A 16,311-nucleotide genomic window follows, 5' to 3' on the forward strand; every position below is an offset into this window, starting at 1 on the left:
TGAATTGGACAGTGCAGCCGCCCTAGCGTAAAGCCTCAATGCGTCAGAGATAAAGTCCACTGCACTGGACATAGTTGGTATAGCCTCCAGCAGCTGATCCCTAGGAGTCTTGTTCTCTATATTAGACTCTAACTCCTCCAACCAGAGCTTTAATGACCTTGCCACCGAGGTAGTCACTATATTTGGTTTAAAGGCAGAAGTGAAAGCTTCCCAATTCTTCCTTAAGTATGCATCAGCCCTTTTGTCCATGGGATTTTTAAGGGACCCTAAATCCTCAAACGGGAGAGCTGACTTCTTATTTATCTTAGCTACGGGAGCGTCTACCCTCAGTACCTCCTGCCAAGCTGATACTTCTTGATCGTCAAAGGGGTACTTTCTCTTGACCACTCTAGGGATAAAGAATTTTTTATTGGGCTTCTCCCATTCACGTTTAATCAGGTCCTTGATACAGTCCTGAATGGGGAAATCCCTAGACTTTTTAGGCTTTAGGCTCTCAAACATTAGCTCTGGTCTAGACCTGGACTCCTTTTCCTCCTCAAGCTCCATCGTGGATCTAACCGCCTTCAATAATAGGTCCGTATCTTCCGCTCTAAACAACGGCTTCCCTGTCAAATCCTCAGAAGAGGAATCTGAGTTTGCAATAGCGCCCTCCTCAGACCCAGAGTCCATAGTATCCTCCACTATCGCCTGGGCCCTCTTATGTCTGGATGAGCTAGGCAGGCATTATTTAAGCTCCTCTACAGAGGAACGGACTTCATTTTTTTACTAAATCTTGGATACTTTGCAATAAAGATGGCGACTCCTCTGCCACTAACTTATCCAGACATGGTTGACAACATGTTTTGGAGTAAGACGGATCCAACTTCCGCTTGCAAATTCCACACTCCTTAGCTCTTTTGTGGGAAGCTTTTCTTGGGGCTTCTTTAACCTGCATTTAATAAAACAGCCTAATCAGTCTAACCTGACCATAATAATAACTCCCCAAAGGGAGATGGTGGGGGTTAACCCCTCTTACCCCCAGGAATACCATGCTGGATTCCGAAAGCTGCTCCTGTCTGTTGGTGCGCTGTTGTACTTCCCCTTCTTCTTGCATCTTAATGCTGCTTAAAGGGACACTGACAGGCCAAATCAGCATATATAGTTAGATATATGACATTACAGGTCTTATAGAGTCTTTTAAAAGCATATAAGTATCCCCCCTGTCCACCTTATAAAGAGCGAAATATAAAGTTTTATAACCTGCTTGTCCGGTCAGCAATCTGCCCAAGGGGCGGCGTTTCATGTGAAAATGCGCCCAGCCAGCCTTACCAACTGCCGTTCTTAAGCCCCTCCCAGCTCATCATTATTCACTTCGCTGGGCGGCGGCTAGAACTCTCCACAGTCCCGATCCTGCGCATGGGCAATTCAATCCTCTGGGCATCGTTCATGCCCAATCTTCTGCGCCTGCGCCCCGCCGTGGTTAGATCGCGCATGCGTACACACACAGCCTGCCTGCGTCTTGGAGGCAGCTGCAGCCTCAGCCATGCACTGTTCAGAGCAGCGCTTCAGAGCGCTGCTCACTCACATCGTCAAAGGGGTTAATAGTGCGTCCCAGAGGATTGAATTGCCCATGCGCAGGATCGGGACTGGGGAGAGTTCTAGCCGCCGCCCAGCGAAGTGAATAATGATGAGCTGGGCGGGGCTTAAGAACGGCAGTTGGGAGCGGCTAGCTGGGCGCATTTTCACATGAAACACCGCCCCTTGGGCAGATTGCTGACAGGACAAGCAGGTTATAAAACTTTATATTTCGCTCTTTATAAGATGGACAGGGGGGATACTTATATGCTTTTAAAAGACTCTATAAGACCTGTAATGTCATATATCTAACTATATATGCTGATTTGGCCTGTCAGTGTCCCTTTAAAGGGTTGCCAATGGAGGGCTGTAGGTGCCGCTTGGCGTCCGGTCAATGTCTGCCTGCTGTTACTCCCTCCACGCTGGCTGGCCGGCGTTCCCTTTTTCAAATGGGCCGCGCAGTGCCCGCCATGTTAAGCTCCTCCCCCATCCGGCCGGTGGAACGCACGCGTCACTTCCGGTGCAACGCGCACGTCCAGCCTCAATGAGAGGAGAAGACACACCTCCCCCCTCATGCCGCGACTTCGCCGGCAGGCAGGGACACAAGGCAGCCTCAGGCATCCCCCCATGGCTCCCGAAGAAGGGAAAAAAATAGCAGACGCCGGGCTTCTCAGCGGCTCCTAGTGGAGACTTACGCCGACAGGTACCTCCACTAGGTTTCTCTTTAACCCTAGAGGTCCTGCAGCCGAAAAAAAGACCTGGAAAGAAATCCTCCTGTCCCTGGACAGGAAACAGGAAAGAACTGAACGGTGGAAGGCATGGGACCAATTTAAAGATCTGGGAAGTTCCTGTTTCCTGTCCGGAAGGGGGAGGATCTCTCACAGGTGCTGTCATGGGGCGTAATGGAAATATATTTTTTTAACACGCCACACAAGAGGGTTAGTCTGTAGGAGCAATGAAGGTCACAGCGCTAGGAGAAAGTATAATATGAGCCAAGAAGACAATGTCTGTCAGTGACGATGTCGTGGAGCAAATAGAAGAGTTTATTTTATCTGTAAAAACTGTTTGGATAAAGATGAAATATTAATTTGTCCACATACGTTATAAAACAATTCCATGGAGCGTCGTTACTTCTCCCCATGTCACTCTGGACACACACAGTGTGGGTGGAGGTGTGAATACAGTGATAAGAAGCAAGCTTCATAGGGACAGTTCATCCTCACTGTTCTGGAAGTAATACTTTTCTTCCACGGATCACAGTTGACCTCACAGTTATATAATTTGGTTTTCTGGGAGGCGGGAAAATGTCATCAAAACCAAACCGTCCTATTGGCTATTTGAGATCCACTAATAACGACATATGCTAAATATGGGAAAATAGTTTCTCTCCTGTGTGACTTTTCTCATGTCTAACAAGATTTGACTTCTCTGTAAAACATTTCCCACATTCTGAACATGAATAAGACTTCTCTCCTGTGTGAATTTTATCGTGTGTAACGAGAAGTGATTTTCGTGTAAAACATTTCCCACATTCTGAACATGAATACGGCTTCTCTCCTGTATGAGTTCTCTCATGTGTAACAAAATTTGATTTATATCTAAAACTCTTCCCACATTCTGAACATGAATACGGCTTCTCTCCTGTATGAGTTCTCGCATGTGTAACAAAATTTGATTTATATGTAAAACTCTTCCCACATTCTGAACAAGAATATGGCTTCTCTCCTTTGTGAAATTTCTGATGTGCAACAAGATCTGATTTCCGTGTAAAACATTTCCCACATTCTGAACATGAATACGGCTTTTCTCCTGTGTGAATTCTCTCATGTGTAACAAGATCAGACTTTTGTGTAAAACATTTCCCACATTCTGAACATGAATATGGCTGCTCTACTGTGTGAATTTTCTGATGTGCAACAAGATTTGATTTCCGTGTAAAACATTTCCCACATTCTGAACAAGAATATGGCTTCTCTCCTTTGTGAAATGTCTGATGTGCAACAAGATTTGATTTCCGTGTAAAACATTTCCCACATTCTGAACATGAATACGGCTTTTCTCCTGTGTGAATTCTCTCATGTTTAACAAGATCAGACTTTTGTGTAAAACATTTCCCACATTCTGAACATGAATATGGCTGCTCTCCTGTGTGAATTTTCTGATGTGTAAGAAGATTTGATTTCCGTGTAAAACATTTCCCACATTCTGAACATGAATACGGCTTTTCTCCTGTGTGAATTCTCTCATGTTTAACAAGATCAGACTTTTGTGTAAAACATTTCCCACATTCTGAACATGAATATGGCTGCTCTCCTGTGTGAATTTTCTGATGTGTAAGAAGATTTGATTTCCGTGTAAAACATTTCCCACATTCTGAACATGAATACGGCTTTTCTCCTGTGTGAATTCTCTCATGTGTAACAAGATCAGACTTTTGTGTAAAACATTTCCCACATTCTGAACATGAATATGGTTTCTCTCCTGTGTGACGTCTCTCATGTCTAACAAGACTTGATTTATCTATGATGCACTTCCCACATTCTGAACATGAATATGGTTTCTCCCCTGTGTGATGTTTCTCATGTATAATAAGATGTGATTTTTCCCCACATTCTGAACAGGAGTATGGATTCTCTTGTGTGTGAATTATTCTGTGGGTAGAAAGACCCGAGATTTCTATCAACTCTTTACCACAGTGAAATCTTTCACCCCCTTTCTGACTTGTACTTGTGGTAACAATCTGTGATTGATCAGGAGAAGGTTCCTCATAATTAGGAGGATTATATGACAGATTTGTACTGTGAAGTCCTGGATGTACATTAAGGATAATGAGGTTTTCCCCTGAAGAGCGCTGCATGATATCTTCATTCTCTAGTGGTAACATGACATTTTCAGTATTTTTACTGTGATTTTCTGTTAAGGCAAAAATGTAAATTTGTGTTATTTTTGCCAAACTAAAGAGTATACAAACTTATAACTTTCACATTAGGCTGGGAGTTGATCCTGCAGGAAGACATACATTTTGAATCCAGTTCTGGCTTTTGCAAAAAAATAAAAAATGCACCAAAAACTGCATGTGTGATTCCATCCTTAGAAAGCTTTTTACAACTTCATAACAAAGTTCAACCTTCTGATTTACACCCAACCATGACTTTTATTACATACAGTAAATCACAACTTAACAAAACGTAAAAATTTGAAAAGCCTGACCATGTCTGGCAGCCGGCCCTGCACTCCACCAGCACAATGTGCCATTCAACACCAAATGGACATCATTTTAACTCAAAAGGAGCATCTTGGTTTGGGGTTGGTGGATGGAGCATTGTGGTTTGTAGCTGCACATGATGACTCTTACCTTGTGATACAAAAGGCTGGTGCTCCTCCATCATGGCCTCCATGTACAGATCCTTGTGTCCTTCTATATACTCCCACTCCTCCATGGAGAAATAGACAGTGACATCCTGACACCTTATAGGAACCTGACAACACAATGACACCGTCATCACCCAGACCACTCCAGTGCTGTTACTAGAGAATTTCCCAGCAGTGTCACCTCTCCAGTCAGCAGCTCCATCATCTTGTGGGTGAGCTCTAGGATCTTCTGCTCATGTATCAGGGCGTGAGGGGGAGGCTCTGTGATGAGGTGATGGGTCCTGCTCCGCCCTCCTGACTCCTGGAGATGGATGATGGGAGGCACACAGTCCCCCGATGTCTTCTTCACTATTATGTACTCCTGTGGATGGAGAGAGACACTTAGGGAATAAACCCTTCAGGGGCCATGTGCTCTCCTCCGGCCCTTCTGGGTACAACGTGCCTACTTACCTTCTCATGGCTCCTACAACATGACTATTGGTCACTGGTCACATGATACATTACTCACCATACTGGGGGCTGATCTTCAGGTCCTCCATCACTTAGAAGGTCTGGAGGCCGTTCTCCAGGACCCTGGACTCTTCCTATCACTTCCTATGATGGATTCTCCTTCCCGATTTCTGACTTGTTACAGAATACAATACAGAGGAGAGAAATCTAGAAAAGTTTACCTCTCCGCTCAGCAGGGAGATGATCTCCAAGGTGAGGTCTAATATTCTTCTGCTGATCTCCTTCCTGTCCATCCTTGGTGGTCATTCAGGAGAAGGCTCGTATTGCTGGTTTTCTTCATGAAGAAATAAAGGAATAAAGGTTAAATAAATGGAGGAGATGATTTTTCAGATTTTTTTTCACAAGCAGAGAAGGTGGCATTGATATTACTGGGGAGCACTAATGGGGCATTATTAATTCAGGGGAGCACTAATGGAGGCATTGATTGATATTATTGGGGGCACTACTAGTGGGGGCATCATTAATACTGGGGCCTCTAATGGGGCATTATTAATTCTGGGGGGCTCTAACTGAGTCATTACTAGTACTGGAGGGCACTAATGAGGGCATACTTAATTCTGGGGGGTACTAATGGGGGCATTAAAATTACTTGGGGCATTATTAATTCTGGAAGGCACTAATGGGGGCATTATTAATACTGGTGGGCACTAATGGAGGCAGTCATATTACTGGGGGAACTAATGGGGGCATTATTAATTCTGGAAGGCACCAATGGGGGCATTATTAATACTGGGGGGCACTAATGGAGGCATTAATATTACTGGGGGCAGTTATAGGGGCATTAATATTACTGGAGCACTAATGAGGACATCATTAATACTGGGGGCACTAATGGAGGAATTAAAGGAAATCTGTCACATGGATTATTATCACTATTAAAGTAAAACTACTGCCATGTAGAAGATGACACCTCCTTCCCTGAAGTACCTTTCATTTGGAGTTTCTTGTTTCTATCTTGCGAAAATCATCTTTGTAGTATATGCAAATAAGGCAGTAAGGTGCCCAGAGGGGCGTTATTTTCTTTTAACGATGCCCAGGAACGCCCCCATCCAGTGCCCAGGCCGCCCTCCAGCAGAGCCCAAGCACACCTGGGCTGAAACTCCACGCCTCCATCAGCGCAGTTGCTACCGCCCCCCCCCCCTTCCTCGCTACGTCACTGATGCGAGATAGCGCCGCCCATACTCGCCTTCAGCTACGCGGAGAAATCTTGCGCAGGCGAACGCCCAGTGACACATTTGAGGCTGATGCCCTCAGTTAAACATGAAGTGCGTAGGCGCAGGCAGTCTTTGGTACTTCGCCAACACGAGATTTCTCTGCAATAGTTTTACTTTAATAGTGATAATCCATGTGACAGGCATTAATATTACTGGGGGCACTAATGGGGGCATTAATATTACTGGGGGGCACTAATGCGGGCATTATTAATAACGGGGAGCATTAATATCACTGGGGGCATTATTATTACTGGGGGGCACTAATGCGGGCATTAATATTACTGGGGGCACTAATGGGGGCATTAATATTACTATGGGCACTAATGGAGGCATTAATATTACTGGGGGGCACTAATAGGGGTATTATTAATAATAGGGAGTACTAATGGGGGCATCAGCCCCTTAAGGACCCGTGCCATCCATGTACGGCGCTGGTTTCCGTGACTTAAGGACCTACGGAGCTGCGCCCGCCCGATCAGCGGCAGAGGTCCGGCAGTCACCGATAGCCGGACCCCTGCTGTATGCGCCGTCACCTCATCCCGTAAAAAATGAGCCCCTACCTAAGACAATCACCCAAAAAAAAACAAAAAAAAACATGGCTCTCAGAATGTGGAGACACTAAAACAGGATTTTTTTTGGTTCAAAAATGCTGTTATTGTGTAAAACTTAAATAAATAAAAACGTATACATATTAGGTATCGCCGCGTCCGTAAGAACCTTCTCCATAAAAATATCACATGAACTAACCCCTCAGTTAAACACCGTAAAAAAAAAATTTAAACGGTGTAAAAAAAAATAGGATCGGACTGTTCGATTATGGGCCGGACGTTCCGTAAAATGCGGAATGCACGCGGCTTTTTCGGTGTTTTATTTTTTTTGCGTGGTATAGAATGGTATCGAATCAAAATGTTGGTCTCATGAGAACCCGAGTTCAGATAATAGTCCACAATAAGGGGGACGGATTCCCCTTGGTGTCAAATAACACCTTGTCTTAAGCCACGCCCCCAAAGCCACACCCCCTGCTGCTACTACTACTCCACCATCCCCTCTCACACCGCCGCTGACTGCGTCTATGACTGTCATGTGACATCAGACATTTCCTGACTTAACCCTTTACATCACATTTCACATCGGCCACATAATAGGAATGATGAGGACGTGAGAATATAGATGATGGGAGTTATCCGCTGACAGCGTCCTCCAGGCTCCTCCCCCACTAATGAGCACTGGGCGGGGCCGGTCTCCATGGTAACTATCGGGCCCGGCCTGTGAGGGGAGGAGGGTTCTGGAGGACACTGGACGTTTCTGTATAAAAGAAAGGATTTCCCCCGAAATCTGAGAATTAGCAGCTGAAAACCTCATTCACACGGAGCAGATTCTCTCATCCAGCAGCGAATGATGACAACCCCCACTATCCCCACTACTCCTCCCCCATCATACTAAGCTGAGGAGCGGAGAAGGATTCCTTGTGTGTAATGGAGGAGAATCTCCAGAGGTGACATGTCTGAGCTCTCCACCACACTGTCTCCTCACAGCTCATCTTACCTGCAGGCTGGAGGAATGGCTGATACCAGAGAGAACAAGAGCCCTGACTACCGACCAGGACCTGCCCAGTATCTGCTGCACTGCCAGAGCTGAAGGACCTGCGGTGACGTCACCGGCATGTGATCAGTACAGGGGGCGGGGCTCAGAAGTGGGGAGGAGAAGAGGTGGTGAAGGACCTGGGTTGACGTCACCGTCATGTGATCAGTGCAGGGGGCGGGGCTCAGCAGTGGAGAAGAGGTGGTGAAGGACCTGGGGTGACCTCACCGTCATGTGATCAGTACAGGGGGCGGGGCTCAGCAGTGGAAAGGATAAGAGGGGGTGAAGGACCGGGGTGATATCATCATGTGATCAGTGCAGGGGGTGGAGCTTAGCAGTGGAGAGTATAAATAGTGGGAAGGACATTTGATTAGTGTAGTGGGTGGTTCCCAGCAATGCAGAGAAGAGGTGGTGAAGGACCTGTGATGATGTGAACATCATGTGATCAGAGTAGGGGCGGAGTTTTGTAGTGCAAAGGAAAAAAGCTGAAGGACCTGTGAATGTCATTATTGTGTGATCAGTGCAGGAGGCGGGGCTCTGTGTTGACTGGATGAGAGGACTGTAATGATGATCATGTGGCATCAGTTGGCGGAGCTTTGCATGGAGAATCGATGAGTCTAGTGGCTTTTCTCTTAGAGCCAAAACAATGCTGGGAGTTGTAGTTCTCTCCTCTGATATCCTATAATAACACCCTGGATATGCTGGGACTTGTAGTTCTCTCTAATGCTGTAGCTGTGGTGAATTCAGCCGACTTCTGGGACATGTAGTTCAGTTTCGGGAGGAGAATGTTCTCCTTCCTGGTGCTGACCTCAAACCCGAGACACAAGTCTTCTGCAGACATCTGAGTTCAGGGCGGCAGGATGGTTGGAAGCTTCCATCCCCTGATGACAGAGGTCGCCCGCTCCTCTTATGTAGACGACCTCCCACCCCGAGATCAGACCTTGTGCCCTCAGATGACAATGCTATGTGGGGGTTTCTGGTCTTTTCAGTAGAAGACATTGAGGAGATCACGATGGTGTGTAACGTCAGTTCTCATCTAGTCTGCAGCGGCATCAGATGCCCCAAAGAGGCGCTGACTAGGAACGGGCGGAGATTCCCCCAGAAGACTAGGGTCAGTAACGGGGATAGTGGCGGGATGTTTGGTCCACGCCGCTCTCACACTCCGCCCATTTATAACAAAATGGTGGACAAGACCAAACAACGAGCTACTTGTACAAATGAGAAGTGACTTTACGGCTCCGGAATTCAGGCTCCGGGGCTTCATAAATCACCCAATTGTCTTTAACCCCATAAGGACCAGGCTGTTTTTTGCAAATCTGACCAGTGTCACTTTATGTGGTAATATCTTTAAAACGCTTTTACTTATCCAGGCAGTTCTGAGACTGTTTTCTTGTCACATGTTGTACTTCATGACACTGGTAAAACTGAGTCAAAAACTTTAATTTTAATTTATAAAAAAAATACCTAATTTACCCAAAAATTAGCAAATTTCAATTTCTCTACTTCTATAATACATAGTAATACCTCCAAATATAGTTATTACTTTACATTCCCCATATGTCTACTTCATGTTTGGATCATTTTGTGAATGACATTTTATTTTTTGGGGACGTTAGAAGGCTTAGAAGTCCCTAAAATAACACACTTTCTAAGGACCAGTTCAGGTCTGAAGTCACTTTGTGAGGCTTACATAATAGAAACCACCCAAAAGTGACCCCATTCTATAAACTACACCCCTCAATGTATTCAAAACTGATTTAACAAATTTTGTTAACCCTTTAGGTGTTCCACAAGAATTAATGGAAAATGAAGAAGAAATTTCAGAATTTCACCTTTTTGGCAAATTTTACAATTTAATCAATTTTTACAGTAACAAAGCAAGGGTTAACAGCCAAACAAAACTCAATATTTATTGCCCTAATTCTGTAGTTTACAGAAACACCCCATATGTGGTCGTAAACCGCTGTACGCGCACACGGCAGGGCGCAGAAGGAAAGGAACGCCATACGGTTTTTTGGAAGGCAGATTTTGCTGGACTGTTTTTTTGACACCATGTCCCATTTGAAGCCCCCCTGATGCACCCCTAGAGTAGAAACTCCAAAAAAGTGACCCCATTTGGAAACTATGGGATAGGGTGGCAGTTTTGTTGGTACTATTTCAGGGCATGATTTTTTGGTTTCTTTATATTACACTTTTTGTGAGGCAAGGTAACACAAAAAAGCTGTTTTGGCACCTTTTTATTTTTTGTTATTTACAGCTTTCATCTGACAGGTTAGATCATGTGGTATTTTGTGTTCACCTGAGGGGTTAGGTCATGTGATATATTTATAGAGCAGGTCGTTACGGACGTGGAAATACCAAATATGTATACTTTTTATTTACTTAAGTTTTGCACAATAATATTTTTGAAACAAAAAAAAAGATGTTTTAGTGTCTCCCTATTCTGAGAGCCATATATATATATTTTTTTTTGGGGTTGTTGTCCTATGTAGGGGCTCATTTTTTGTGGAATGAGTTGACGGTTAGATTGGTACTATTTTGCGGGGCATATGCCTTTCCCTTTTGTCCTAACCAGCAGCACAAGTGGGGTATTTGCCCCTGTGAAGCTGGTCAGGACAGGCGGAATTTTTGTTGAATAAAATTCTGCATCATCAATAATTAATTAGTTAATTAATTCCCCCCCTTATATAGACTGTCCTCCACAGGACTTGTTGCTTTTTTTCTGTCCTGTGGGTTTGGTCAGACAGGCATGACTCAGAGTCTCTCCCCCTGTGGTTTCGGGGAGAAATTACTAACTTTTTCTGCATCAGTTCTTAATTCTGTAATTATTCTTTTTACAGGTTCAGGCAGGGGACTGGCTGTCTCCTGCCTGTCATCCGGGCAACGTGAGAATGAGGAGCGTCCTGGCTATGTCGTAGCCTGTAAGTCAGAACAGGGGTGCGCACGTGACCAAGATGCGTGCGGAGCTCCCTTCCCCTTGGATCCTTCTCCGCTGCTGTCCCGTCCCCTCCCTCTGTACCTTCGCCTCCGTCCCGCTGCTGGATTGCGTATCCAGCTCCGGTGAGTCGGACGCACGACCGGAAGTGCGTCACTGAAGGCACTTCCGGTCCGCGATGTCAGTTACCTGCCGCGGCAGGTCACATTCTCCCTACAGCATTACTATTCTTGCGGGGGAAGTAAGGGAGTGGGGGGAAGGCAGAGGAGCCCCCGATCCTTAAGCTTTGAACTTTCTATATTTTATAGTTGGGGAGCCTGGGGGTTGTTGGAGGAGGAGCGGTTACTTCCCTCCTCCCCCTCCCTCCCCTTCCTGCTATTTAAGGCCAAGCTGCTTGCTGGGTCAGTGTTGCACTCAGTTTCTGTGTGCAGCTGACCTTGACTGTTGGCTGATCCGGTTTTTGTCTACTCTGATCAGAAGGTGCTCAAGTTCTTAAACATGACGTCCCCTTCTCACGGTAAGATTGACATCTGGTATAGACCCTTTGGGTTGGAGCTATTTTAATAGTGCTTATTTCTTTTCTTAGGAAATGCCGCTCACAAGCAAAAACACCTGACTTGTTCCGGATGTGGCACCCCGTTGCCGGATTCCTATGAGTTCCATCGGTGTCCAGGCTGTCGCCCTAGGCCGGCCAATCCTGAGCCTACGGTCGTAGAAATGTTCTCCTAGATGAAGGAGTTCATGGACACCTCCATCGCGGAGATCAAGGGGGCAGTCTCTAATAAGAGACCTAGGCAGGTCTCTCCTTGGCCTGTTCCGATGTCTGAGGACGTGGTCTCGCTCGGCGAGGATTCCTCTTCTGAGGAAGAAGAGTCGGTTTTTTCTTTTCCAGCCGAAAAAAAACAGAGATTACTGCGCTCCAACAGGTCAAGGGACCAGGATGTTGAGCATGGGGAAGCTCCACACTCCACCGCTAGGGGGCTAAGGGCCTTTAAAGTGGATGAGTCGCTTAAAAAATTTATGGCGACAGAATGGAAACATCCGGAGAAAGGTCCGGTCTTAACCAAAAGGTTTAAACTTATGTTTCCCCTACAGGACGGGGACTCCCTGGATTGGGTCCCACCACCTAAGGTGGATATGGCAATAGCCAAGCTTTCCAGGAGAACCTTGGTGCCTTCCGATGACGGGAGTAATCTAAAGGATCCCCTTGACAGACGCGCAGAATGTTCGCTTAGGCTCAATTATTCTGCGGCGTCCGCCTCTGCCTCTGTGGCCATAGCCTGTACCGAAGTGTCTGACTTCGATCGTGCCCGCATGCTCAAGATCCAGTCAGATATAGATTCTGGAGTCGCCAGAGATGACATCCTGGACCAGTTTAAGACTCTACTGTTGGGCATAGATTTCATGGCGGATGCGTCTCAGCAGCAACTAAAGCTAGCTGCTAAATCAATGGCTTTGTCTGCTGCTAGCAGACGTCCTCTATGGCTGAAGCCCTGGGTAGCGGACAATATCTCCAAATTTAATCTGTGCACTCTCCCTTACGAGCCTGGCAGGTTGTTTGGCTCCGAACTAGACTGCTTGATGGAAAATCTAGCGGACAAGAAGGGAAAATCACTCCCACAGCAATCCTTTCGAGGACGTGGAAGAGGCAGAGGTGGAAGATTCCAGGGAAGAGAGAGGAACCAGAGACGTTCCGAAGGTTACAAGAGGGGTAGAGGTCGCGGGAACCGCAGAGCTGATCAATGACTCACGCCTCCCTTCTAGGCTGGGGAGCCCATCTGGGACACAATACAGTTCAGAATACCTGGAATCCTCAGGAGAGACTCCTCTCGTCCAATCTGAGGGCGGTGAGATTAGCCCTCAATCACTTCTCTCCTCTCATCCAAAATCAAGCCGTGAGAGTACGGACCGACAACACAACTGTGGTTGCTTATCTAAACAGACAGGGAGGAACGAGATCCCGGACCCTCCTGAGGGAGGTGGGATTAATTCTATCTTGGGCAGAGAGCAATCTATCTCATCTAGTGGCAGCTCACATCAGAGGGGATCTCAACATAGTAGCAGATCGTCTAAGTCGGGGCCTTCCGGTACCGGGGGAGTGGTCCCTGAACGACAACATCTTCTCCAGGATAGTCCAACGCTGGGGGACTCCCGAGATCGATTTGATGGCAACTCGTTTGAACGCCAAAGTAAGCAAATTCTGCTCCTTGTACAAGGAGGACAATCCGGTAGCGATAGATGCGCTGTCCATAACATGGAGGTTCAGGCTGGCCTATGTATTCCCTCCAATTTCCATGATACCAAGGGTATTGATGAAGATCAAGCAAGACCAGACCTCAGTGATAGCCATCATTCCATTCTGGCCAAAGAGGTCTTGGTTCACCCAGCTCATGCAGATGAGTCAGGGCAATTATTGGAGACTTCCCCTAATACAGAACCTAGTGTACCAGAACACAGGTCCCTGTCTAGATCTGAGGAGGCTCAGTCTGACAGCCTGGAGACTGACCGGTCCCTTCTAGAAGCTAGAGGGCTTTCGGTGGAGGTCCTGAGAACAATCTCTCACTCCAGGGCGGATTCTACGAACCAGAAATATTCCCGCATATTCAAGATATTTATGCGATGGTGCACGAATAGAGAGGTAGTTTCCTCAGATCCTCCTCTCTCTGATATCCTTCAATTCCTGCAGGATAGTCTAGACAAGGGTCTAAGTCCATCTACACTGAAAACTCATGTCGCTGCCCTGTCAGCATGCCTTGGTAAACCAATTTCTCAGGACCCCCTAATCAAGAGGTTCCTTAAAGGTGCTCAGAGGCTTAGGCCCAGCATCCAGAGACCAATTCCTGAGTGGGAGCTGCCAGTGGTCTTAAGAGGGTTGTGCTCTCCCCCCTTCGAGCCTTTGGAACAGGTAGACTTAAAATACCTTTCCCTTGGCCATAACCTCAGCCAAGAGGGTTGGGGAGCTCCAGGCTCTGGGGGCAGCGGAACCATATTTAAGTTTTCTGCAGGACAAGGTCCTGTTAAGATTTCTACCTACCTTTCTACCAAAGGTTCCTTCGTTTGTAAATACCAATCAGACGATAACACTACCTGTGTTTTCTCCTACTTCTAACACTCCTGAGGAGGAGAGATTACTTACCTTGGACATCCCAAGGGTCCTCAGAATATATTTAAACAGAACTGAAGAGTTCAGGAGATCGGAAAATCTGCTGATTGCTTATTCGGGGAATAACAGAGGGCTCAAGGTTTCCAAGCCAACCTTGAGCAGATGGATTAAAGAGGCTATTAAACTGGCTTTTATGTCCCAAGACTTACCACCGCCATCCTTCTTATCTGCCCATTCTACAAGGGCAGTTTCTACGTCATATGCAGAAAGGAAACTAATCCCTTTAGAGCAAATTTGTGCTGCTGCCTCGTGGAGTACGCAAAATACCTTTATTTCCCATTACCGCCTAGAGAGTAGGCGTTCAGAGGGAACAGCCTTTGGACGGTCCGTGTTAAATGCTGCTCTTCCATAGGTCAGCTCTCTAACTCCTGTGGGATAGTTCAACTACTTAGCAGGAAGTCCTTTAGCCCTCCCATAATTTGTGTGAGGTTCCTTGCTACTTCCCCACTTGTGCTGCTGGTTAGGACGAAAGGGAAGCGTCAATTTTGACGTAAATTTGTTTTCCCTTAGTCCTAACAGCAGCACACAAATATCCCTCCCGTTATGCTGTTATGATTACTTGTTAAAAAAGCAACTAGTCCTGTGGAGGACGGTCTATATAAGGGGGGGGGGAATTAATTAACTAATTAATTATTGATGATGCAGAATTTTATTCAACAAAAATTCTGCCTGTCCTGACCAGCTTCACAGGGGCAAATACCCCACTTGTGCTGCTGTTAGGACTAAGGGAAAACAAATTTACGTCAAAATTGACACTTTTGATCGCTCGGTGTTGCACTTTGAGTGATGGGAGGTGACAAAAAACATTTTTTTTAGCACAGTTTTTATTTAACTTTTTTGACAGTGTTCATCTGAGGGGTTAGGTCATATGATATTTTTATAGATCCGGTCGATACGGACGCGGTGATACCTAATATGTCTACTTTTCTTTTTTTCCCAATTTGTTACAATTGTTTTTGACTTTATTTTGGAAAAAGGAAGTTTTTTTTGTTTTTGTTTTTACTTGAAACTTTAAAAAAAAATTGTAAAACTTTATTTCTTTAACTTTTTTTTTCCACTTTATTTTTTTGTCCCACTCTGGGATTTCAACTTTTGGTGGTCTGATCCCCTTTACAATGCATCACAATACTTCTATATTGTAAAGCATTGGCTGCAAGTGTATTACACAGTGTAATGCAGGGGGCTGGATCTCACAGGCTGTCACAGAAGGCAGCCACGAAGCCTAAGGAAAGATTGGGCTGCCTTCCCTGCCTTCGGATCCCCGTCACAGCAGCGTGGGGACCCGATGGCTGCTTCCTCAATGCACGGACATCGCACGTGCCACGGTCAGCGCTGACCACGGCACATCAAGGGTTAATACGGCAGCATCGGTGATTTCACCGATGCCGGTGCATGCAGCAGGGATCCGGCTATCAGTGACTTCCGGACCCCTGCCGCTGATTGGGCGGGCGCATTTCCTGCATCTGTCCGATCACCACACCGTACATATACAGCGCTGGTCCTTAAGTCACCGACATCTGCGCCGTACATGTACGGCGCAGGTCCGTAAGGGGTTAAGGAAGTACTAATGCTGAGAGCTGGAGCACATACCATGCAGAAGGGATGTAAAAAAAACTGTCGATTATTGGCTGCAGCAGACGTCTTAAAGGATTCTCTCTAAGAAAAGAAACCGCATAGGGGTGCACCGAAATGAAAATTCTGGTCCGAAACCGAAAATTCAGGATGCCCTTGACCGAAACCCGAAACTGCCTTTTTGCCCAAATACTTTTAAAATACTTTTTTTTAAATGATTTTATTAATAATTCTTTTTCATGAATTTAATAAAACATATTATATATGGAGAGGGGGATCTGTGGGTGGCGCTGTTATGGAGAGGGGGATCTGTGGGTGGCGCTGTTATGGAGGGGGGATCTGTGGGTGGCGCTGTTATGGAGAGGGGGATCTGTGGGTGGCGCTGTTATGGAGGGGGGATCTGTGGGTGG

The 16,311-nt window shown here is 46.1% G+C and overlaps 1 protein-coding gene and 1 long non-coding RNA gene across 2 annotated transcripts in view; both read right to left on the minus strand.

Moving 5' to 3' along the window:
- LOC120992023 (zinc finger protein OZF-like) overlaps positions 1 to 16,311 on the minus strand; it is a 90,214-nt gene that overhangs the window by 52,026 nt on the left and 21,877 nt on the right. The window contains exon 3 of the mRNA XM_040420785.1: positions 2,936 to 4,183. Coding sequence (XP_040276719.1) covers positions 2,936 to 4,183 — 1,248 coding nt within the window. The remainder of the gene's footprint in view (positions 1 to 2,935; positions 4,184 to 16,311) is intronic.
- LOC120992066 lies at positions 5,251 to 8,254 on the minus strand. The gene is made up of 3 exons (XR_005776910.1): positions 8,196 to 8,254; positions 5,598 to 5,710; positions 5,251 to 5,287 (listed from the first exon to the last, which is right to left on the minus strand). It is a non-coding gene; the product is annotated as an uncharacterized LOC120992066 (long non-coding RNA).

Source organism: Bufo bufo, chromosome 2 (assembly GCF_905171765.1).
Source record: "Bufo bufo chromosome 2, aBufBuf1.1, whole genome shotgun sequence".
In the NCBI taxonomy this organism is placed as follows: Eukaryota; Metazoa; Chordata; class Amphibia; order Anura; family Bufonidae; genus Bufo; species Bufo bufo.